Source organism: Panthera leo, chromosome D4 (genome assembly GCF_018350215.1).
Source record: "Panthera leo isolate Ple1 chromosome D4, P.leo_Ple1_pat1.1, whole genome shotgun sequence".
Lineage (NCBI taxonomy): Eukaryota > Metazoa > Chordata > Mammalia > Carnivora > Felidae > Panthera > Panthera leo.
The window spans coordinates 92,390,578-92,413,895 of record NC_056691.1 but is presented as its reverse complement, the minus strand read 5'-3'; the positions used below and the strand labels follow the sequence as shown (position 1 = coordinate 92,413,895).

General features: G+C 64.2%; 1 protein-coding gene across 10 annotated transcripts in view; it reads right to left on the bottom strand.

Moving 5' to 3' along the window:
- The window catches only part of CCDC187 (coiled-coil domain containing 187), a 36,560-nt gene that overhangs the window by 4,020 nt on the left and 9,222 nt on the right, over positions 1-23,318 (bottom strand). For 4 of the 10 annotated variants that reach the window (XM_042912852.1, XM_042912861.1, XM_042912859.1 and 1 more), the window contains 16 exons: positions 20,824-21,389; positions 20,368-20,455; positions 17,431-17,540; positions 16,375-16,455; positions 12,767-12,831; positions 12,242-12,355; positions 11,194-11,315; positions 10,968-11,059; positions 8,087-8,172; positions 7,293-7,480; positions 6,227-6,314; positions 4,755-4,901; positions 3,680-3,843; positions 1,303-1,466; positions 755-888; positions 286-395 (listed from right to left, as the gene is read on the bottom strand). In XM_042912852.1, the coding sequence (XP_042768786.1) occupies positions 286-395; positions 755-888; positions 1,303-1,466; positions 3,680-3,843; positions 4,755-4,901; positions 6,227-6,314; positions 7,293-7,480; positions 8,087-8,172; positions 10,968-11,059; positions 11,194-11,315; positions 12,242-12,355; positions 12,767-12,831; positions 16,375-16,455; positions 17,431-17,540; positions 20,368-20,455; positions 20,824-21,389 (2,319 nt within the window). The remainder of the gene's footprint in view (positions 1-285; positions 396-754; positions 889-1,302; positions 1,467-3,679; positions 3,844-4,754; positions 4,902-6,226; positions 6,315-7,292; positions 7,481-8,086; positions 8,173-10,967; positions 11,060-11,193; positions 11,316-12,241; positions 12,356-12,766; positions 12,832-16,374; positions 16,456-17,430; positions 17,541-20,367; positions 20,456-20,823; positions 21,390-23,318) is intronic. The other 6 variants (XM_042912857.1, XM_042912855.1, XM_042912858.1 and 3 more) reach the window with 6 other exon arrangements.

Here is a 23,318-nt window from a genome sequence, read left to right as displayed (position 1 = left end):
TGAGAGGCTCAGAGGCACGCGTTCCCTGGAAGGGCCCCTCCCGCTGCCCCCAGCACGGGATCGTGGGCCAACTCCCCAGGTGACATCTTTGCTTCCACAGAGGGGGTCAGACTCAGGAGGGCATGGGGTGGGTTGAGGGGGCACAGAGGACCCGGTTCAGGACGAGGGGCACCCGGACAGAGTGAGCTGTCCTCTTCCAACGAGAGGACGGGCGTCTCCATGCCCCAGGACCCCACCCCCTGCCTGCGGGTCCCCTGGGCTCAAGCAACCCTCCAGACCACATACCTCTGTTCCCCCGGCCACCAGCCTTCTATTCTGTGGGGCTCCTCCATGGGGCTGCCGGCAAAATCCAGCCCAAGCTCTGACCCTGCTCGGCCGACACGGCCTTCAACCACCTGTGGGAGAAAGACCACAGCCAGGATGTGGCCACTGCCACGAGGCCATCAGTCCGTGCCCCTTAGCCGTGGGTAAAGCCCTGTGCTCCCATGGAGTTACCACCGTAAGGAACAAAGACCATCCCCTTAAAGATCGCCGAGGAGACCCCCACTTACCAGGTACCCCTCCTCCCAGCAGGCACCAAAGGCCCCTCAACAGAGGAATCCAGATGAGAAGGGCCAAAGAGGCCCCATCCCCTCAACACCATCATCTGGTGGACAGGGCGGCCCCCACCCAAAGCCACACGGTAGAGTCCGACCGAGCCACAGCCAGGCCCCCACTCTGCCTGCAGCCAGGGCAGGACCTAGCCTCAACTCACGCTGGCTTCCAGGGGGCCGCAGGGACCCCCTCCACCCGGGGAGTTCGGGCCCTGGAGCTTCTGTGCACGGCTGTCTGTCAGAGGCCGGGTCTTCTCCTCTGCTGACGTGGGGCTGGGGTTGGTCTGGGGGTCTCCTGTGAGGCAAAGGGACTGTCAGCATTGATGGGCACAGAACAGAGGACGCGGGGGCACAGCGTCCAGGAATTATGAAGTCCTGTGAGAAAATCAGCCCTGGGAAGGGTGCACACCCCCTGAGCTGGCCCCTCTTCACACGGAGGAGGAGACGGAGGGAAGGGAGGACAGCCTCCGCGCCCGCCCAGCCCCCGCTGCCCGGAAACGTCGGTCGAGGTGCACGCAGGTGGCCCTCCCGCAAACGGGCCCGCCGTGCGCCCAGACACGGAGAGGGAGGCCACATGGCCCGTGTGAGGCGCGCCAGGACGCAGGTCTGTCTGACCTCAAGCCTGACGCTGCCCCCAGTTGCCAGGGCCAACCGACAGAGTGACCGTCTGTCCTCGGCTGCCACCGCAGCCACCGTGGTGCCCGGTTACCTTGGCCCACGGGGCTGTGGCTCTCCTCCAGCCGGCGCCCCGTGTCGGGCCAGCTGCCGGCCACAGGAGTGTCCTCTCCCCACGCGGGCCTTGGAGGCGGCCGGTGACTCTCCGCAGCTGAGGTTGCCTGGGGGGGCGTCCCATCTGCCTGCTTGCTGAGAAGGCTGTAAGGCAGGGCGGGGCTGGGACTGCCTACCCGGGCGATGCCCTCCCGGGGGACAAGCCCCGACCACAACATTCCACAAATGGGACAACACGCGTCACATCCGGGGGACGGCTGTGGTCGGTGGCCGAGCGGTCACCACACGGGTGCAGGAAAACAGGTCCTGGGCCCTCCCCTCCCAGGCAGCTTCCCAAGCAGACGGGTCCCTGCTGGGGGCTCGCGAGGTGCAGGCACAGTGATGGGCCGGAGGCGTCCGCCTGTCCCTGTTCCCCAGCACAGGGCGCTCCGGCAAGAGTTCTCCGTGGGGACAAACCACCGGGCCCACCTGAGCTCCGGGAGGCCACATGCCCAGACCCGCTGCCATGCTCTGAGCACACTGATGGGCATCAGGAAACCACCCCCCGTCCCAGCCTCAAGGAGGCAGCCGGGGGGCAAGGTTGCCAGGTCTCCTGACCCCTGGACAATGCAGGCGGAGGGGCCAGCTGGGACACCGGCCACTCTTTAGGGTGTGGCTTGACTTGTTTCTGTTCCCTTCGGATGCTACAACTCCCCCAGGGGGCCCTGGGCACCTGACGCTGGGTTCACACCCCCACGTCAGGGGTGTGAACGGGGAGTGGGGTCAAAGGGCTTTCCTCGGTGCCTGGAATCTGGGGCCTTTGCAGATGGAGACGACGCAGGGGCTGGAGCTCTGGCCTCTCTGGGGCAAGGCCTGGGAGGCACCTGTTCCCATGAGTGTGTCCCAGATGCAGGCCCCTGCCTGGCCCCAGGAGCAAGGACCCCGAGGACACAGCAAGGGGTGTGCGCCCAAGCCCATCACCCGCCCCCCAGAGCTGCCTCAGGAACAGGCTAAATCAAACTGGAATGGCAGCCCCTGGAGCCCTTTCAAAGGCTTGTCACCCCTCTCCCCACCCCTCCCACCCCCACCCCCCATCTCAGGCCAGGAGCTCTGTGGGCTGAGTGCAGGGGGGTGGCTCCACGGGCAGAGCTCAAGGATGCACCTGGGCCCTGACCCACTCGCAGCGCTGCTGAGCTCCCCTGGATGGAGGGAGGACACCTAGTTCTCTGCGTAGCACGGCCCCAGCAAAAACTCAGAGTCTCTCTCACGGTGACGGAGGTGGCGGTTAGAAGCCATCTGATATTTTCCCAACGTGTACACAGCCTTTCTGGTCCCCAACTTCCCAGCGATGACGACGCATCGCTGCTGTGATGAGGACAGCAAAGGAGGCCTCGCCCTGCGGGAGGACGGACGGCGGCCTGCACCCCCCCTTCCCTGCCTCACCCCCGCCTGTGCTAAGCCTGTGCTAACGGTCCCGCCCACCCAGCCTCAGGAACCAGCTCCTGGGCACCAAGAGGGTACAGTCGGCCCGGAGCGTCCTCAGAGATCTGGCAGTCGATGGTAACTCGAAGGCTGCATGGGCCCGTGCTGAGATGTGAGAAGCACGCTCTCAGGGCAGCCAAGTGGGGCTCGTGGCCCCGGCAGCCGAGGGGGCGCTGACCCCCTTCCACGGAGGAGGCGTGCAAAGGTCCCCCGCTCCGCAGGCAGGAAGGCCACTGGAGGCGCTGGTGCCCCCCGCAGGCAGACAGGGGTCCCTGCAAAGGCCGCTCGCGGCGGGGAGGGGCGGGCCCTTTCTGGGGCGGTGGGGGCTGCCTCCTGCACCGGCGCCCCCTCACCCCCCAGGCTGCTGTCATTAGACCCTGGCCGTGGGCAGCCAGCCCTGGGGCCGTTGTAATTAAGACAGAGGGGAGGCGGCGTTCCCAGCGCAGGGACGCAGGGACGCTCTTGATGGCTGAGGCAGCTGGCTCTCTCCCACAGCCAGGCTCCCGGTCAGGTGGCACCGCTCACCGGCCTCCCCCTCCGCCCTCACGGTGACTCAGCCTGGGCAGGGCCCCTCTAGTGTGCGGGGAGAGGCCCTTCTGCTGCCAAACGAGCCCAGCGGCCACGTGGCCGGGCCCGTGAGAGAAGGCCCGGCCGCCACAGCTGGCAGAAAGGCCCCACGCCAGCCTCGGAGGGGCTCCTGGCCGCCACGTGGCCACCCGGGTGCCGCCCGCTGCCCTGGAGCAAGGCCGGTCTACTCGCTTCGTCTCGGGGATGGTGGCAGCCCCGTCCCCACTTAACAGATGACGAACTGGGCTCAGAGAGGGGAGGACACCCCAGCCAGCAGCACAGGAAAGGTTTTTAATGGTAAGCACCGGGGCCGCCCGGGGACAACTCACTGTTGGACTCGTGGGGTCTCAGGGCTTGTCCGGGGGCAGTGGCTGGCGGGGCTGGCGGGCCCGGGCGGTGACAAGGGGCGCGAGGAGCCCTGGGCAGGGCCCTTCAGCTGCACACTTGTCTCAGACCCCTCCGTCTGAGTGGTCTTGACCTCAAGGACGGAACTCTATGAGAAACAGCACGAGGGAGCTGGCACGGACACGTGTGGGTCACCGCCCCTCAGGGGAAGTGGGTGGCAGGCTTCACGTACAGCACGGCGGCCAGTGTGCCCCCACAGGTCGGCCTTCACCAGCTGAAGCAGGTGGTCCTAGCCTCGCAGGAGCCCTGCGTGCCATGCTAACGGCCCCGAGGCAGGGCAGCGGCCCCGAGGCAGGGCAGACACAGGCCCAGAGCTGGAGAGTCCTTGCCGCAGGCTGCCCGGGTCACCGAGCTCACACCCAAGGCCATGCTCTGGCAGCAGGCAGCCCTGGGTCACCTCCCCTGCGGGCCGGCCTGGGGCAGGGAGGACACCGCTCTACTGCCCCCCCTGCAGGGTGACTGTTAACCCAGAGAACCCAGTTCATCCCGTCCTCATCCAACCAGGCAAGGCCACGGCATCCGCAGCTCAACAGAGCTTGGGCTGGGAACAGCTGCCCTGCTCTGTGTCCCCACAGCCCCCTCCGTGCCACAGGCGGTGGGGACGGGGAGCTGGAGCAAGGACACCCCTGCTGCTCGGGGTCCCCCAAGGGGCTGCTCCCCCTAGGAGCCCAGGCCACCTCCGCTTCTTGCCTCAGCCCTGCCCCCCAGTGAGTACAGCCCTGGCCCCATCCCAGCTCTAGCCTGACCTCCCTCCTTCCCGCTGGGCTTCCCACCCGCACCTCTGGGCCTGGAGCACCTTCCACTGTGGGGGCTCCTCCTCCAGAGCCCAGCCGGGCCACTGTGTCCAGGAAGCCGCCTTGGGGGCCCCTCCTGCCTTCCCTTTGCACTCCTCCTCGGTCCCTCCCCTCCCTGGGTCACAAGCGTATTTACGAGGGACAGTGCCACAGAACAGCCAGGTGCCAAGCGTTTCCTGGCCTCCAGCCCAGTGAGAGCGCCCACCTGAGGCAGCCTGGTCCGGGCCTGAAGCTCCCGCCGCAGGTGCACCATGGATCTCTGCAGGGAGACGATGTCCTTTTCATGCTGCAGGAGAAGTTTCCTCTCTTGGTGTGAAAACAGGTGAATGTCCCGCAGGTATCGGATTTCTCTCTGAACCGGCCAGGGAAGATGTCAGCAAACCCCCAAGCCCGCACCCAGGCACACGTTGAAGAGAAGTGCACGCATGAGCAAAGGGATAAAGGGTGTCTGGGGGTGGGGGCAGCCCAGCTCCGACGGGGCCTTCCCTGGGCCCCTCCCCACGCCCCGCCCTTCTCATCCTGCTCGGCTTGCTGGCCCCCGGGAGGCTTGGCAGGAAGCAGGAGGGAAGGCAGGGTGTCGTACCCTGGGTCGGCCAACCGAGACTGGCACAGGCCGGCTGCCCTTCTGCCCTCCCCCACTCGGCCCTCCCTCTCTCCAGGTTCCGGGCACTGCCCCCACCCAAAGGGAACTTGTCCCTTCGTTCAACCGTCCCCATCTGTCCTCTGGTCCCTGCTTTGTCTCTGATGGCACATCCCTCAGCAGAGCCACCTTGCCTGGAGCACCTGCTGGGGTCTTTGCACGCCCACTTTGGGGGGTGGAGGCCTTCCTAGGTCAAAGAGGAAACTAAGCCTCGGCAGCACTGTCCTGCTCAAGCCCCGGTGGCCAGGGGCCCAGACCCCAGCCTCCTCCACAGTGGCTCTGCCTGCAACACAGAACCTAGCTCCCATTTGATAACTGGACCTCCTTCCAAGTCTTCTTCACAGCTCACTGGTCAGGGTGTGCCCAACAGATGGTGTCACCGGCACTTTTCTCTCTGGGTCTCCTCCTGTTGCCCCCAGTACCTGCCATGTCCCACATCCGCCACCCCACCTCCCTGGCCTATACAGGCCACCTTGGGCGGAAGTTTTCTGCCAACCCAAAGTCCGGCATCACCCCTCGTTCCCCTCTGAGGGTCCCCGAGTGAGACAAGCCCCCTACACTGAGCCCCGGTTTCTTCATCTGCATAAAGGGCGGCGGTTAACATTAGTCTCCACCACACAGCATGCTGGGACACTGATGAGATCACCAGCACAGCGGCCCCGGTGCCCATTTTCCAGCGAAGGAAACTGGGCTTGAGCCCTGTCTGCAGTGGTACACGCTCACCCTGGTCAGTGCTGGCTGCACTAAAGCCCCGCCGGCCCCCCGACAGACACTGCTGTCATTCTCCCGTTCTTGAGGCTCCAAGAGGCCGCAGGACACAGGACTACAGGGCCACACCCCATCCAGGCCACGCCGCCCCCACCCCGGCCACTGGGCGCTCCCCATGCACCACAAGGTCCTGAGCGGCCCTGGAGGGTGGCGAGGGCTGGGGACTGATCAAGGTGTGGTGCAGAAGGCCCACATTCCCAGCCAGGAGGATGGCAGGACCAACTCGGTGCTGGTCACCTGCCCACCGAACGGGGCTGGGTCACCCTTACCTGCTCCTGCTCAAGCTTGCTGAGCGCCTGCTCTTGCCTCGTTGCCAAGGCCGCCAGCATCGTGTCCTTCCCCTCGCCGCCCAGACACCTGAGGGGGGAGGCGGGACTGACAATCCACCTCAGGTTCAGCAAGTGGATGTGAAAACTGGCCGGCCAGGTGGACCTGGGACGCCCCCCTCCCAGTGCCATGCACTAGGGGCAGGCTGGGGGAACCCGGGCCCGGGGGCTCAGTCCAGACCGTCACTCTCCCCACCCGCTCTTCGTGACCACTTTCGGGCCTGACACATGAAGGAAGGGCAGCGCCTCCCACCCTGGAGCTCTAGCCCACCCAAAGGGTCCCCTGGGGCGGGGCTCGGGGCCCACCATGCATAGAACCCCCACAGCCTGCCGGGTTCCTAAACTGCCCAAGGAGGGAGAGTGGAAGGTGGCCGGGTGGGGGGGAAGCTTATTTGGGATACACTCACTGGAAACCAGTGAGGGAATATCAAGAAGCTTAAACCGTGCTTCCCCTCCCCGACACCGAAGGCCCGCTTCTAGACGTTTCCCTTAAGGGGCGTGTCTCCTCCGTGGTCACCGGCAGGAGGCAGCTGGAGGCCCCCCACCACAGCCCTAAAGGAGCTGTGTGGTCAGTCGGGGTGGGGCCCCTGCACGTTGCAGCGGCTACGCGGGGGCTCTGAAAGCTTTCCTGACTTGTGAGTGGAAACCCAGGTCACAAGACAGCAGTGGAGTGTTCTCGGAATGCTGTTAAACGGCCCTGTGTATCTCCCGCAACGAGAGCTGGCAGGACAGACTGGAAAATACGCAGGGGCTGTCTGGGAGAGGTGGGACTGCGGGTGCTTTAAATGTTTACGTCATTTGTTTCTGGAACTTCACTGCCTTAACTAACTTCCCGCAAACACCCATTACTATCTGCATCGGTTCGGTTTGTTCCCCGTAACGCTGTCAGGACCGGGGCGGGAGCCGAGACCGGTGGGAGGCGGAGTCCGGTCGGGGGCGGGGCCCGAGTGGCAGGCGGGGCGGCTCGGGGGCGGGGTCGGAACGGGGGCGGGGCCGCGCACGCGCTCACTCTCGCTGATGCTCCAGCCAGGCCAGCTCGGCGCACATCTTCTCCTCCAGCGCTTTCTCGCGCAGGCGCAGTATCGCAGCTTGGTGCTGCGCGCGCAGCTCCTCCTCCCGCAGGCTCACGTCAAGCATCTGCAGCGTGAAGCGGCCGAGGGCTCCGGGGTTCGCGCTCCAGGGCCCCGCCGGGCTCCCCTGGGGCGGGGCAGACCGACCGGGCCGCTCCGGGACCAGCTTCGCTGGGTGGGAGCGGTGCCCAGCCTAGGGGAGGAGGCCGGCGCCTCCAGGAAGCCCTCCCAGACTGTCTGCTCCACTCATCCCGAGTTGTGTGCCTCCTTTCCTGGGGCGGGGTACCCCCCTCCCGACTGCGGGCTCCCGAGGGCAGGGAGGGGTCCTCATCATCTTGGTCTTTTGCCTTGATTCAGTCTGGGCACGTATTTGTGCCCAAGAGGGTTGAGGAAAGACTGGGCCACCTGCCCTGAAATGTGCAACCTGAAAGGTGGGGGCCAGCCTTGCCTGAAGCACTTTGCTGAAATGCCTGCTCTCACCTACCACCCCAGGCATGAGGAAGGGGCTTGGGCAGATGTCAGTTGGAAGGGTGGGCGATGCCCATGGCAGGGAGTGCCTCCCCCCACCCCCATCCCAGCCCAGGATCTGCAGCAGAGACCCTCTGAGTGCAGGCTCTAGGAAAGGTGGTCCTCAGCACCCAATGGCTCCAGGCAGCTGAGGGAGGATTTGGGTCTAAGAGCTAATGCCAGCACCTCCCCTGAACCTGCCTCCCCAGAGTACCTCTCCCTGTACCTGGTGGGTGGGGTTGTCCTGAGGGTAGAGCCTGGCCAGGGGCAGCTGGGAGGGGGCTTGGTCTGGCCTCTCTTCCTGCCTGGGCTCTGAGGACAGAAAGCAGTCTGTGGTTGGGCCCTGTAGGGGTTCTGGACAGCCTGCTGGGTCAGGTAAGGGTTCCAGTGGCCTTTTCTACAGGAGGGCCTCTCAAAGGTAGGATATCTGGGGTAGTGTTCCCCCCCCCCCCCCCACATACACACAGCTTCACATCAGATCTTCACAAGGCCGCACCAGGAGGATTTAACCGCCTCTTTAGTCCCGGTGTGAAATTGTGTGTGAACCCACTGATCATACAAAGGACCAGACCCAAGGGAGAGGAGCCTCAGGAATGACTTGGTCCCACGGCTTCCCTTCCGAGACCGAGGCCCAGAGCCAGAGCGTGACCCCTTGAGGTCCGGCATCCAGCAGGTGGGGAGGCAGCAGATTCCGGGCTTAAGCAGCTCTTTTGGCATGGGCTGCTACTAGCTGTCCTTCTGCGCTGGGTGGATGGAAAAGGACTCTATAGTTTTAGAAAGTTAATTTGAGGACTTGTGCTTCCCACCGAGAGAGTACAAGGGATCGGATCGTGGATTTACTGTCCCGCTAAAAATGACTGTAAAAAGCAACAAAATAGGGGCGCCTGGGTGGCTCAGTCGGTGAAACGTCTGACTTCGGCTCAGGTCGTGACCTCACGGTTTGTGAGTTCGAGCCCAACGTCAGGCTCTGTGCTGACAGCTTAGAGCCTGGAGCCTGCTTTGGACTCTGTGTCTCCTTCTCTTTCTGCTCCTCCCCCACTCATGCTCTGTCTGTCTCTCTCTCAAAAATAAACAGTAAAAAAAGCAACAAAACAAAAAAATTACTTATGTATATGCAGGTACACATATATGAACATTCCCAATACGTATATGAGAAAACAATTCTCCAGACCCTGGACATCAGGCCATATAGCACGGTGATCCCTGAGAGACAGAAAACAAATTAGGTGAGACCCCTGATTGTCACAGCTGACTGCCTTGAGAGTGTTTCTAGGCTCCACCGCAAGAAGGGGAAACTGAGGCAGAGCCTGTCAGACCCCCAGAGGAGACAAGATGGAGCTGGGAGTCTGGAGAGACCGAAGCATGTAAAGCTCGTTGCAAAAGGACCAGGGAGAAGAGAGCTGCGCCGAGAGAACCTGGAGATTTGGAGTGCCCCCCCCCCTTCAGCCTTCAGTGGGAACTGGCTGATGAAAGCATGTGAGGGAGCTCCCCACGCTGGGGAGAGAAGCATCGGGAAGGATCAGAGCCTGGGGGCCATGCCCGTCTCTGCCAGCCGGGCTGGAAAACCTCACACTCCACGGGTCTCAGGGCAGAGCGCACAGAAGGTCCTGCCTCCGTCCCAGGGGGACACCTGCTTCAAACCCACCTAACAAATTAGGAAAGCAACACCCGGGAGGCTCCAGCTGCATCCAAGTAACTGTGTTCCAGAACAAAGCTCACGACTGTGTGTGGAGCCCCCCGGCAAGGTAAAAGTCAAAATGTTCAGCAGGCCTATCACGAGAAGAAGAGCCACGACCTATCACGAGAACAGTCAGTAGAAACTGACCCAGGCGGTAGAATTAGCCAGAGAAGGCCTTTAAAAGCTGTTATAACTGGGGGTGTCTGGGTGGCTCAGTCAGTTAAGCATCCGACTTCGGCTCGGGTCATGATCTCACAGTCCGTGAGTTTGAGCCCCGCGTCGGGCTCTGTGCTGACAGCTCGGAGCCTGGAGCCTGTTTCGGATTCTGTGTCTCCCTCTCTCTCTCTGCCCCTTCCCTGCTTGTGCTTTGTCTCTTTCTATCAAACATTAAAAAAATTTTTTAAAGCTTTTGTGACTGTGTTCTATATATTTAAAAAGTTGGGTAGAATCAGGGATGATATAAAAAAGTGTCCAGGTGGAAGTTTTAGAAATGAAAGCCCAAATACCTGAGAAGGAAAAGACACCGGATGGGATTAATGACAGATCAGTGGCCACAGAAGAAAAGAGTAATGAACTTGAAGGCACGGCAGTTGGAGCTCTCCACAAGGAAACACAGAAGAAAAAGAGAATCAAACAGAATAGAGCCTCGCGAGCACGGGGCTTCAGGTGTCCTGACGTCCCTGCCAGCGGAGGCTTGTTGGCCAGGAGACAGACGACACCGTGGCTGAACATTCCCAAGCACGAGGCAAACGATAAACCCTCGGGTGCCCGGATCGCAACGCACCCCAAGCACGAGAGCCTTTTAAAGAGAAACTGAACGCAACCTTATCATATCAAGTAGCCGCAAGGCAGTAACAAGGAGAAAGCCAGAAAGGCAGCCCGAGGAAAGGGACAGCGTGCGTGGGAGAAGAGCGACGCTGACCGCAGGCTTGCGGTGCGAAACAACGCGGCCAGAAGACGGGGCGCCACTGCCAGCCAGAGGGAGACACGGTCCACCTGGGCTACACTCTGCAAAGGGTATTTCAGAAACACCGATGCGATGAGTTTGTCCTTAGACATACAAAAGCTAAAAGAAGATGTCGCCACCGCCCCCCCTCCCCCCCCCATCCGGAAGCGTTAAGGGAGGTCCTCCAGGCAGAAGGACGGCGCGACGCTGGGGCGGGAATCCTGTCTACACAAAGCAAGAGCGAGCACCGGGAACGGGTGTGCACAGACTGGTTAAAAGCTGACCGAGCGTCGACAGCACGGTCATAACGAACTACGGTGGAGTTCAGGAAAGATCTGGGTGAGGTGCACAGGGCACCGGGACGGTCTGCTGTCACTGAGGGCTGGGCCGTACGTACGAGCCCTCGCCCGTCGCCGTCCGGGGCCCTCTGCCCACTGCTGCCGGCCGGGCACTCGCCGTGTGTGTGCTTTGGAAGACCCTTACCTGCAGGAGCCGACTTGCCCTCCCGACTCTGCTGTCCTTCCCGGGGGTCCTGGGAGGGCGCGGCCGCGGCTCTGCCCTGGGCTGGGTGCGATCTGGGGAGGGGTGGGGGGAGAGATGCGCTGGAGACACAGCCCCGGCGGCACCAGCCGCAGCGCCCGTCCCAGACGCCCTGCCCGCCCTCTTCTATGCTGGGAGGTGGCGGCGGCCAGCCTCCCCCGGGCCCCACCTGGGTCTGGCTGTCACCGTGCTCAGACAAGTCACTGGCTCCAGACCTCCGCACACCTGTGGCTGCTTCCCCTCCGAAGCCGGTTTCCGCCTGGCCTCGGTGGAGTGTTTCCCCATCAGCTGCTGCGAGAACGGGAAGGTGGGGTGTGTGGTGGGGGCCCCAACCTCAGAGGCCTCCACGGGAGGCTGACAGTCCCTCCCTGCCCCCCAGACAGGGCTGGACGTGGCGGGGTGGGGGAGGGTGGCAGGTGCCCAGCAGACACAGAGCAAGGCCGGGGCTGGAGCACCCCAAAGCTGGGGGGTCTCAGATGGCCGGGGGGGGGGCTGGCTGCATGAAGGACAGCGGGAGCCAGAGCCCTGATTCTCAGCTGCAGCAGCTGTGGTGCTGGGAAGAAAGAGGGAAGGAGAGGAAGCAGGGGACGGCTGTGTATGTTGCCCACACACACAGGCACATGCGTGTACATGCATGTGCACGTGCTTCCCCGGGCTGGGGCACCCTCCCGGGAATGCCTCCCCAGATGTGCTGTGGGTGAGTCCATCCCAACAGCCCCCGGACCAGAGACACAGAGAAGAGAAAGCCCATCACGTCTAAGCGGATCCTGGACATCGGCCGGGGCCATCCCGACCAGTGAACGCAGGGGGGCCAGGCACAGGTGGCTTGGAGATGTGGGTCCCCTTCCCCGCCCGGCCGACCTGCCAGGGCTGTGAGTTTCCGGCACATATCAGCTCACGAGCTCCAACAGGGAGCCCAAGACTCTGGTGCCACCGGGGACACGGGCAGGTGGAAGGCGTGGGCGGTCATCTGTCCCCCCAGCCAGGTGCCCCCAGGTCAGTGGTGGGTCCTGTGAGCATCTGTGTGCAGCCCACTGAGCTGGCCTCTGGCCGCAGCTGCCCCCTCCTCTTCTGGGCACCGGCAGGGCTCACATTTCAGGCGGCACTGTATCTGCACCCTCCCCGCCTTGACCTTCCGTGAAGGCAGGTGGCCCCCACGCAGCCAGAGAGCGAAGCCACCTGGGAAGGGCCACGCGTGGGGCCTGTCCGTGCCTGACCTGCACCCGGTGCTTGAAGAGCAGCTCGTCCAGGGCCTTCTGTGTCTCCCAGACCTCCTGCTTCGCCCGCTGCCGCAGAAGGGCCAACGCCTGCTTCCGCTTCTGCTGGTCAAGCTGCAGGGAGGGCCGAGCCTCAGGATTCCCCAGGTGGGGGGGGGGGCGCCCAGACTGCTGCCCCCACAGCTCTCCAAAAGCCCTGAGCCCATGAGGGCAGGCAGTGCCATCGTGGGGAACGGGACACTTCTCGGGGGCAGGGCTCGAAAGCCCCCACTCGTGGCCAGGCCTCCCCCTAGCCCGCGGCTTGCTCCCCTTCTCGGCTGAGGCGGTCCTCGTCCTGAGCTGCCTGTCCCCTCCCTCCTTCCAGCACAGCCTCCCCCGCGGAAGAGCCGTCGCTCACATTCTACAGCTGCCCGCTTTGGGGCCTTCGCTCAGCCTCAGGGGGACAAGGGCTGCTCCCAGCTCACCCCAAACAGGCCTCTAGGGGACACAGCTGCCATCGGCCTGGCAGAATGGGGTGGGACGCACCTTCAGTGACTTGAGAAAGCCCAGGGACTTCTGGGGGATGTTGGCAAGGTGCCCGGAATGCTGACCTGTGGAAGCCACAGAGAAGGGGCAGGTAAGTGGCCGGCAGGGAGACTCCCAGCACGACAGTCCCTTCCTGCGCGTCCGGGGGGGGGGGGGGGGGCAGGACAGGGCTGCCCATGGCAGGAGGAGGCAGACAGCTCCTGCGTCTCCTCGACGGCCCCAAGGGTTGGCTCGGCCTGACCCTCAGCCGCACTCCCCCGGGGAGCCGTGCCCAAGTCTGCAGAGATGGTGAGTCGGAGCCCAGCAGCAGACCCGGGCTCACCCCGCCTTCCCTGGCGACCTAAAACAAATCGCTAGCCCTTCAGAGCTCGGTGGGACAAACAGAGGTTCCCACCTCCCTGCTGGAGGGGTGACCTAACACAGGCTGGCCGGATGGCAGCGGTCACCACCGTAACAATGGTCCGGCCGGGCCGGTGCCTGTTAACACAGAGGCACAGGGCCCCAGGCGTCCCTGGGGTTTCTGGGGTTGCTCCAGAGAAGGGGCGTGAAAACGGCGGCCTCCCGGCCTGGATCAGGAAGGCCGCAGGGGCTCCTCTTTCCCTTTGTGGCCCGAGGGTCTGGCTCGGGCTCTGCGCACAGGTTGGTGCTGCTGGCCCCCCCGAGGGGGCCTCTAGGGGCGACTCCACGGCCGGAGGGGGCCCAGCGCGCTCCCTCCTTGGCCCGCCTCCCGTCTTCCGGGCCTGGTGTTGGTGGAAGGGGGCAGAGGAGGGCGTCCGGTCTGTGGGTGGCTCTGGGAGGACTTCCTCGGTCATCGCTGGCCAGTGTGCTTCAGCTTTCCAGGGTCGGAGCGCAGAGGCTGTGGGCAGTGGCTGAACCAGCTCCTGGGCGTTTCCACGGCAGTGCGGGGAGGCTCGGAAGCCCCAGGGGGAGCAGTTAGGTGTGACCCGTGCTGAGCACACAGCAGCCCTCCCCCTGCCCCCGCCAGCTGGCCTCCGTGGGAAAAGAAGGCCCGAATGGGAGAACGGTTCGAAGTGTCTCTTCTGAGCCGAAGTTCCCTCGACAAGGAAAAACCCTCTTTTGCTTCTGTTCTGTGGCCGCTGAGAGAAACTGAAGCCGGAGAAGATGCCCAGGACCCCTGAGGCCCCGCCAGCCTGAGCGCCCACCGACCACCCGGGAGGCTCCAAGGCTCAGGGAGGGGTGTTCCTTGTCACCTCCGGCCACACCACGCCAGCACCCCAGACGGTCACCAGGGAGACACGGGCCGCGTGCCCCTGAGCTCCGAGAGGTGACCCAGGAGAAAGTGAGCTGTCCCTGACACGGCTGTGTCACGACCATGATTGTAGTCATCAGCATGTTCTCAGGGAGGAGGCTGGGATCGGGGAGTCACCGCCTCGAGCCAGAAGCTGACGGGACCCCCCTCCCCCCCACGCTGGGTGGAGACACAGTCGCCCGCCACTACGCGCGTTGCTGTCATTTTAGCTTCCGCGAAAGGGAAGTCAGCGTAACACTCTACTCCTCAGTCCCACCGGCCCCATTTCACTGGCCAGACGGCCACGCGTGGCTAATGGCTACCCTACTGGATAGCCCAGAGTGTAGGACGCTTCCCTCCAGCCGGAAGCTTCTGCTGGACAACGTGGTGCTGGCTGGTGGAGTCTTGAAAGTGAGTGCTGCTGGGCAGCACTGGTCTAGAGGGGTCTCAAAAGTTCCAGTGGGCAGCGCTGCCCCAGCAGGAAGAGCTGGGTTCGAATCCCCCCTCTGCCACAGATCTGGCCCAAGGCCATGGTGCCTCTTTGAGCATCAGGTCCCTCCTCCACAAGCAGGAGCATGGGGACGGGCCCAGCCCCAAGCACGGTGAGACCAGCGAGACCCATGTGTGGTACACGGTGCCCGGTCCGGGGCGATCAGGGTGCTCAGTTCACTCATGCTCTCGGCAAACGCTCCCCGGGCACACGTGCCTGGTGGGCACTGGCTGGGGCTTCAGTGAGTCCTCGCGGCCCGCAGAGCAAGCTACGGCAGGGTGAGCGGCAGGACCTGGCCCAGCCCGCGTGCTATCCGGGAGGCTTCCCGGAGGAGGCGTCGGACACCTGCCCGGCACAGGTGCTCACTGCTTGGGTTCAGGGTACCCGAGATCCTGCTCTCGGCCACGCTGGGCAGGAGCAGCTCGGATTTCAAATGACTCTGGGGGGCCTGCCTAGAGTCTCAGGATAAAGAGGCCCCATCAGAGAATTTCAGTCTGCCCACGGACAGGTAGGTCCTGCCCGACGACGGAGAGTGTAAGGAGGGACGCGGGAGGGACAGGGAGGGACAGGGAGCCTGGGGCGGGCCTCCACTCCACCGCCCGTCCTGCTCCCCCTGCCTCCTGGAGAAGCAGCCTGGAGGCAGAGCCAGGAAGAGTGGGTTTTTCCAGAAGGCCCGGCATCTGGCCCGTTTGGGTTCAGCCCGTGGGAGCTGCCAGATCCCGGGGCTGACACCAGGCCTCAGAGGCTCCAGGAGGGACGCTCATGGAGACGGGCATGGAGCAGGGGACTGGGGACATTTCTCAAGGTGACGGCTCTGCCCCGTCTCTCTCTGGAAGGTGTGGGTGGGACCCCTGGGGTCAGCCCTGGGGACACAGTGGGCTGGCGTGGGGCGCTCTTTAACTAGGCCCAGCCCCTTGCCCGGCTGAGAGGCGCCTGCGGGGAGGGGGCAGCTGTGCAGGGAGGGCTGTCCTCGCCCCGGTGCCCAGGCTGCCCCCCGACTGTCGCTCCCGTGAATGAGTCGCTGAGAAAGTTCACACGGGGGCTGTGGGTCCACAATGCAAGTATTTTGTCCTTCCAACCGGTGACTGATGGTTTCCCCTCTGGGATTGGAGAGGGCCCCCTTCTCTGCCCCTAGCTGTGCTCTCACGCCCCTCCCCATGGGCCACCTGCCCGACCCCCAGATGTCGACCACCTCCCCGCACCTACCCCCCCGTGGGCAGACAGCGCAGGGAGCGCAAGTGTGTGGGGCGCACGCGCGCCTCGGGTCCCAGGAGGAGTCACTTACTGCTGCTGCCCAGCGGAGGTAAAAATACGGAGCCCTGCAGGGGCTGTCCTCAGGGTCTAGTGCTTTCCACCTCAACTCTGAGTCCCCACATCGTCCCGTGTGACGGTCGAGAGGGGCAGGGGGCACCTGAGCTGTCCCAGCTTTCCAGAGCACGCGGCTGTGCCCAGATCCTGGCAGCGGGTCCAGCGAAGGTCTCCAGGCGGCCAAGGCCCCAGGTGTGGAGGTGATGGGCGGGGGCCTCCCCACCGTCCCCTGAAGCCACCAAAGCAGGTGCCTTCAGGTCCACACCCCAACCTCACTGCAGGGACTGGGGCACTTGGCCCTGGCAGAGCCTTTCAAGGGGGCTCCGGGACCGTGGCCCCACACTCCCAAGAGCAAGGAGCCAGTGAGTGGGGCTGAGCGGTAAAGAGAGGGCTGTCCCCTCCGGAGGGAAGGCCAGAGCCTGACCCCCTTGTAGGACCCTGGCCCGGAGGCAGCCAGCCCCATGCGACTGGGGATCACCCTTGACTCTCACAGCAGCCAGCCACCGCCCCCTGCTCAGCCAGCCTTCCAGAAGGACAGCAAGGGATAGACGGTGCTGGTACCCGCGTTCAGGCCCTGGTCACAGCTCAATCCCGGGCACTCCTGGGCTGCTCGCTGCTCCCTCTGGGCTGCATTTTCTGGGGCTGCAAACACGGAGGAAATCTCTACCGGCTTCCCGGTGGATTCTCTCTCAGAACCTGACGTGTCGTGTGCTGTCACCCGATAGCTTCCCGATGCCTGCCCCACGCTAAGGAGCAGGTGCCTGGAGGGCAGGGCCGGATCTCAGGTCAGCACCGGGCACAGCAGGTACTCAGTGGGGACAAGTCGGAAAAGCAGAGACAGGAACCAACAAATGAATTAGGGGGCTCTTGGTGCTCGGGAGACCGGGAGAAGCAGGGCCAGGGGTCAGGCCCCCCCGCAGCCCCCAGCACAGGCTGGAGAGGCTCCCGGACCAAAAAGCAAAGGAGGTGGGAGCGGGTCAGCCATGGCATTGGGGGGAGGCACAGACCCCTCCTCCTCCAGAGGGCCCAGGGCACGAGCCCAGCGGGCCCCCCTCGACACACCTCCCCAGCCACTCAGTCCCGGTTCCCAGCCGCTGTGCCAGGGCCCTGCAGCTCACCCCTGAGCACGCCCCGAGCCAGCCCACACCGTCCGCCCACACCCCTCAGCACGGGCCCTCGGCCAGGCCGGGCTACCAGACAGGGCTCTGCCCCACGCACCCCCCGCTCTGCACCAGCTCCGTGGCCCTGAGCGAGTCTCCTCAGCTGAAACCCAGGGACAAAACCTTTCAGAAGCAAAAGAAAAGGCAGAGGCCTGGGCGGGCAGATGCTCGGACGCGGCGGCCCGGGAGCAGGGCCCTCGACGAAACACGCGGTCAGCCCTCATCCGGGCAAGTATCGGTCACAACCGAGGCGCTGCAGGGGCACGTAGCAAGCAGCTGGGTCCCGAAAGCCTCCAAAAAACTTTAATACTGATACACGGATGCTCTCCACATAGGAAAGGCTCTCTCTACACCCGTAGGACCTCGCCGGAGCATCAGGCAGTGGAGGGGGTCCCCAGCGGACCTCCCCGGCCACCCGACCAGCCAGCCCAGGGCCTGTCCGCGGGCTCGCCCTTACCGCAGCTTCGCGTGGTCCGGGGCGTGAGCAAGCCGGCCCCTCTGGCCGACGGCATCTCCAGCCGCAGGGAGTCGCAGGTGGGGTCCAGCATGGCTGTCACCCCGAGTGAGCTGGGGACACGCAAACACACACGTGAGCAGAGTCGGGCAAGGACCGATCCTTGAGGTATGAGGCCGCTGGGGTCTGGGGGGCAGGGACCCGGGTTCCCTCGGCCTGAACAAAGCGGCTCTCAGACCCACAGTGACCAGGGCCGAAGCCAAGGGCCAGAGGCCTAAGGGGGTAGGGGGATGGGCCCGTGCCTGGAGGACCAGGGGGGCAGCAGTGGACCCACGGATCCACGCCAGCAGCGTCCCCCAGCTTGAAGTGGCAGCCTGGGGCTCTGCACCGGGACCCGGGGGACCAGCAGCCCTCAGGAGCTCAGACGGCTGGGGCCCAGTTGCCGTCATCACCGCTGGGCACCCTGGATGGGACCAGAACGCCCTTTGCCTGGAAGCCCGTGCCTGCTCTGGGCCGGCTCCCACCCCGGGCCCTACGGGGAGAGACGGCCACTCTGGGAATGAGGGACACGGGCCTGTTCTTCGCCTCCGTCGTTCCCTCTGCCGCCTGCTAAGGGGCTGTGTCCACCGGGCCCGGAGTGGAGCAGGGCGGACAACCAGCCCTAACCCTCACCACCTCGGGACTGCTCGCGCCCCGAGAGGCTGTCCTGTCCCACAGAGGGAGGCTGAGCCGGCCAGGGGGCCGAGGAGGCGGCGGTCACACGGGCCAGCTAGACTCGGTACCTGCCTGCTGGGAGGGCGAGCTAGCCCCCGACCCTGAGGTGGCCTGCGAGGTTCCCTAGGATTGGGAGGAGGTGGGCTTTCCCCGAGACAGCAGGAGCCCAGGAGACGGGGCCTGTGCCAGCGGGGTGCACAGCTCTGCCTCCCTTCACGTTTCTCGTTAGGGTGCGGCTGTCCGTGCCGGCACGGGGACTCCGGACCGCCGGGGTGACTAAGGACACGCTGCAGGCCGTGGAGCGGGGGCGGGGGGGACGTGGCCCTCCAACAGCCACACGTTGCTGGGATGCCCAGCCCCCACCTCTGCAGCCCCGGGCCCTTGCAAGGGAGATGGTGTGGAAGAGGGTCCTGGAGAGAGGAAGCGATGCCCAGGCCCAGGGGCTGAATCCGGAAGCCCCCCCGGGGACGGGGAGTGGGGGCTGCTGCAGGAGCGCGTGCCCATGAGGGAACAGGAGGGACCAGGTCACCGCAGACCCTGCCTCTGTAGGAACAATTCTGCCATTGCAGCATGACTGACAGCGGCCGCACTCCCGAGGTAAAGGATGTGCGGGGCTGGGTGCCAATAAAGCTTTATTTATGAACACAGGCAGTGGGCCACGTGGCTGTGGCTCGTTGGCCTCTGCCTAGACTTCCCAGGGCAGTGGTTGTCACACTTCGGTGTGCAGCACGTCCCCAGCAGGACTGAGCCCTGGGCCCAGCCTAGTGTACCGGGTTCAGGAGGGCGGGGGGTGGGCCGGGACTCGGCGTTTCCAACGAGTTCTCAGGGAACAGAATGAGAACCGCTCGACTAGCGAAGGGGCTTAATGGAAGAACCCTGGGCTCTTGCGTCCAGCCCTGCGTCTGAGTTTTGGCTTGCCCTCCCATGAGCCATGGGATCCTGGCAAAGTCACCTCTCTGGGCCTCAGTTTTCCGGTCTGTGCAGTGGGAACGGGAATCCATCTCACAGGATCCTGAAAGTGCTGCCCGAGGTGCAGGGAAGCCTGCGGGTAGCGGTCGGCACACAGCTGGGGCAGGCACCCCACCACCCTTCTTTCCGGAGATGCCGGGATGGACGGGCCCTTGGAGGGCAGGAGTGGGTGCTGGTGATGGGCTGGGGCCCCGGCCAGCACCGAGCCCCACGGTCCCAGTGGAGAGAGGATGGCGGTGTGGGTGGTGGTCCCTCCCCAACTCAGGCACTCAAAAGCTGGCCTGAGAGGCAGCGGGATGGGCCAAGCCCCTGATCTGGAGAACTTGGGGGCCAGAAGCTGGACGGGGGCCTTGACCTTCATCCTCGGACCCCACCAGAGAGACGCCAGAAGGGCGGCAAGTGCTTTTCTGGACACACTGAGGGGCCAGCAAGCCCCTGGGCCCTGATCCCACACAGCAAGGCCGCTGAGTCGTCCAGGGCACAACTCTGCACAGCCTGATCGGGGTGGGTGCGAGGGGACGGGGAGGACGCGGGGCCCAGGTGTGGGGTGCGCTGGGTGGGAATGCCCTGCAGGGCCCCGCTGGCCGTCCAGCAGTGGGACAGGCAGATGTGGGGCATCCGCCTTGGAGCCCGGGGCACCGATGGTTCACGTCTGACAATTTTCCCATCCCTTGCCTCTCCCCTAGGTCTGGGGAGCGGGCAGCTGGCCAAGAACCAGAAGTCCAGCCCAATGCTGCCCCCTACTGGCAGTAATCATTCAGGTCCACCGACTGGACAGAGGCTGGGCAGCGGGCAGTGGTGGCGGGGGTGGGGGTGGGGGGTGGCTGGGTGGTCCTGAGAACTTAGACACGGGACACAGGACCTGAGTGGGAAGATACCCGCACAGGACCAGCCCCCCAGTCACCAAGAAAAGTGTGGCCGATAGTGTCCGCTGGGCCCGAAGCCAGTGCAGAGGTGTGTGGGGAGGGGGTGCGTCCCGGGGGCTGCCCACCCATCAGCGGGGGCCTTGGGTCAGGGGCCCAGTGCCCACAGCCCAGCCAGAGAGGGGTCTCTGGGCCCTCCCCCCGGGCCCTGGCCAGCACCAGAGCCAGCAGGCCCTGACCCAGGTCCGGGGGCTTCTCACGGTGGGGTCAGGACTGTGTCACCACCCCCGTTGCCAGCCCAGCTGCACCCAGACCGCTGTGCACCCCTGTGCACGGGCTGTGCACGGCCAGCAGCTCGAGGCTCGGCCAGGGCGCGTGGAGGGCGCAGGCTCACCTCCCGATGAAGGGGCGGAGGGCCTGGAAGGAGTCCGTGTTTCTCGCCAGCCTGTTGTCCGGCTCCAAACATCCGTCCTCCGTGAGACCTTGGGGGACACGGACACCAGGCTCATTCCCCGGAAGGAGGAGCTGCCGGCGGTTGGGGACCGAGCGGGGACACCCCCGGCCCGTGTCAGGAGGGGCCCGGCGGGCCTTGTCTGCTTTCTTGCCCCTCTCTGGAGGCGGGGGGGTGAGGGGTGGGCACACAAGCCTCATGGCCAGGCCTCACCCCTCCACCCACCAGGACCAAGCCGTGGACAAGGCCACAGCCGGTGGAACTTGAGCCTGTGGCCGGGCTCCACCAGGACCGCCCCTACGTCCCTTCGAGCGGCCTACACACCCGCCGTGGTATCGTCATCGGCCTCTTCCCTTGAGGGAGGGAGTGGGGCCACTGCTGGGGCTGGTGGCCGCCTACCTCGGGGCTGGCTGTCGCGGGGGGCCCCCGGGCTCACGCTGTGCCACCGCTCCCAGTCAGGGCTCCAGGACGGCGTCCCGCTGTCCGGGAAGCAGGTGGGTGAGGCCGGCGGCCTGGCCTGCGTGTCCGCCCGGTCCCAGGGTGTCCCTCCGCCCCGACGGGGCACTAACGCTCCGGAGTGGACGGGGGCTGTGGGCGTGGGGGCCGCAGCCATTCCGCTGAGGTATGAGGGCGACGGGTCGGAGACCGGGTCCCCAGGAGGGTCCAGGTCCTCCGACTTGTGCAGCTTGGCCGTCAGGATGTCGATCCGTTGCTTCAGGATGTTGGCCATGGTCTCCAGAGCCTGTAGCCGGGCCTGCTTGTAGCGGAAGTGCAGGGGCCCCGATGTGCCCAGGCGCTCGCTCTCCTCGGGGTCTAGGTAGATGCACACCCCTGGACGCGGGCCCTGGGTGGCGAGGTCCTGGAGCTTCAGGGGACCCGGGGAGGAGCGGGCGGACATCAGCGTGGGGCCGCCTGTCCCCAGCGTCTCAGTGCGGTTCAGGGCTCTGTTCAGACACAGGCAGAAGCTGCAGGGAGAGAGGGTGGAGGGGGTCAGGTCTGGCGCCTGCGGCCACGGCAGCGAGTTCAAAACGTGTAGGAGGCGGGATGAGCGTCTGTGACAATGGCGTCCATTCACGGTGACAGTTTATGGCTCGGAGGGCTGGCTCCGGGGCACGTCTATACAGCAAGGGACCACCCCCGGCCGTGAGGGAGACCCAGCAGTGATTTCTGGAGTTTCACACCAGAGCAGAGGCACCAAAAGAAAAAACGGATCAAAGTCCTTCAAAACGTATGACTCATGTGCACCAAGGCCACAATCGTGAGTGAGAAGGTGACCTACAGAATGGGACAAAGTTATTACAACCCGCACGTCCCACGAGGGTCAGAACCCAGAGCATATAAGGGACACCTGCCATTCAACAGCTACAGCGCACAAAGAATTTGAGGGGATGTTTCTCCAAAGAGCCAACAAACACACGAAAAAGAGGCCGAACGTCGCGGGTGGTCAGGGAGATGCAGTAAGATACCCCTTCACAGCGGCCAGGGTGCCTACGACTTAACAATAAATAAAAGGGGCGCCTGGGTGGTTCGGTCAGGTGAGCGTCTGATTCTTGATTTCAGCTCAGGTCATGATCGAGCCCCACACTGGACTCTACGTTAAGCGCGGAGCCTGCCTGAGATTCTCCCTCTCCCTCTCTCTCTGCCCCTCTCCCCCACTCGCTCCCTCTCTCTCTCTCTCTCTCTCTCAAAAAAAAAAATTAACTAAATAAAAATAAATTAATTAAAATTAAAAATAACCAGTGTTGACAGGATGTGAAGAGATCGGAAGCATTCCATAAAAAGGAAATCGGGACACCGGCCGCAACGTGGATGCACCTGAGAACACCGTGCTCCGTGAGCTGTGCCCTGCACAGAAGGACCAGTCCTGAAGGATCCACTCCCAGGAGGCTCTAGATAGATCAGATCCACGGGCACAGAGAGAGGAGGTGGGGGGGGGGGGTCGGGGAGGGTCCGTGTGTAATGGGACAGAGTCCAGTCTGGGAAGGTGGACACGTTCTGGGGACAGACGGAGGGGACGGCTGCATGACAGCGTGAATGTGCCTAAAGACAGTAAATCTACATTGTGTGTATTTCCCCACAAGTTCTTTAAAACGTGGAGGGGGAGAAAGAACACAAGAAAGCAAGATGAAGGGCCCACACTCCCGCTGTCCGGGGGACCGACCCGCGGGCATCACGTCAAGGCGGCCAGGAGCCCTCGGCCGGCCTTTCCGCGGAGGACGGGGGCTGCCCTGGGCAGTGGCTGGTTTCTCCGTCGGGACGCAGGTGCGGAGTGTGTGAACGTCACTGAGCTGCACAACCTGGGACCCGCATCTTCTTCAGGATGTTCCCAGACGTCAAGCTTAAGAAGCTGAAAACCGCGCAGCCTCCTGGGCCGCTCTGTGGACCTGTAGCCTCCGGGAGCGCCCCAAGCAAAGTGGGGGACGGTCTCCTGACCCCGAGCTTTAAGGTGCCGCCCCGGGGAGGGGCTTTCCGAACAGGTGCCCGGCTCCATTAAAATACACAAGAGTGAAAACCAGACGAAAACAGGAGGGAGAAAAACAGAAAAGCAGTTGGCGGGACACAGAGAAACTGGGCCGCTCCGTCGCTGGTGGGGATACAAAACGAGGCAGCCGGTGTGGGAAGCCATCTGGCGGTTTCTCGAAAAGTTAAACACCGAGTTTCCAAATAAAGTTGCCTGGCAATTCCACTCCCAGGCGTGTAACAAGGGACACGAGATAGGCATCCAGTGAATTCATTCACAGCGGCACTAACCACAGCAGCCTGGGGGGCGGGGTGGGGGGGAACAGTCCAAACGTCCACCAACTGGCCAACGGATAGACCATCTGCGGCCGTCAGGCCACGGAACGGGGTTTGGCCAGAACGACGGAACGAAACCCCAATGCGCGCGACAACAC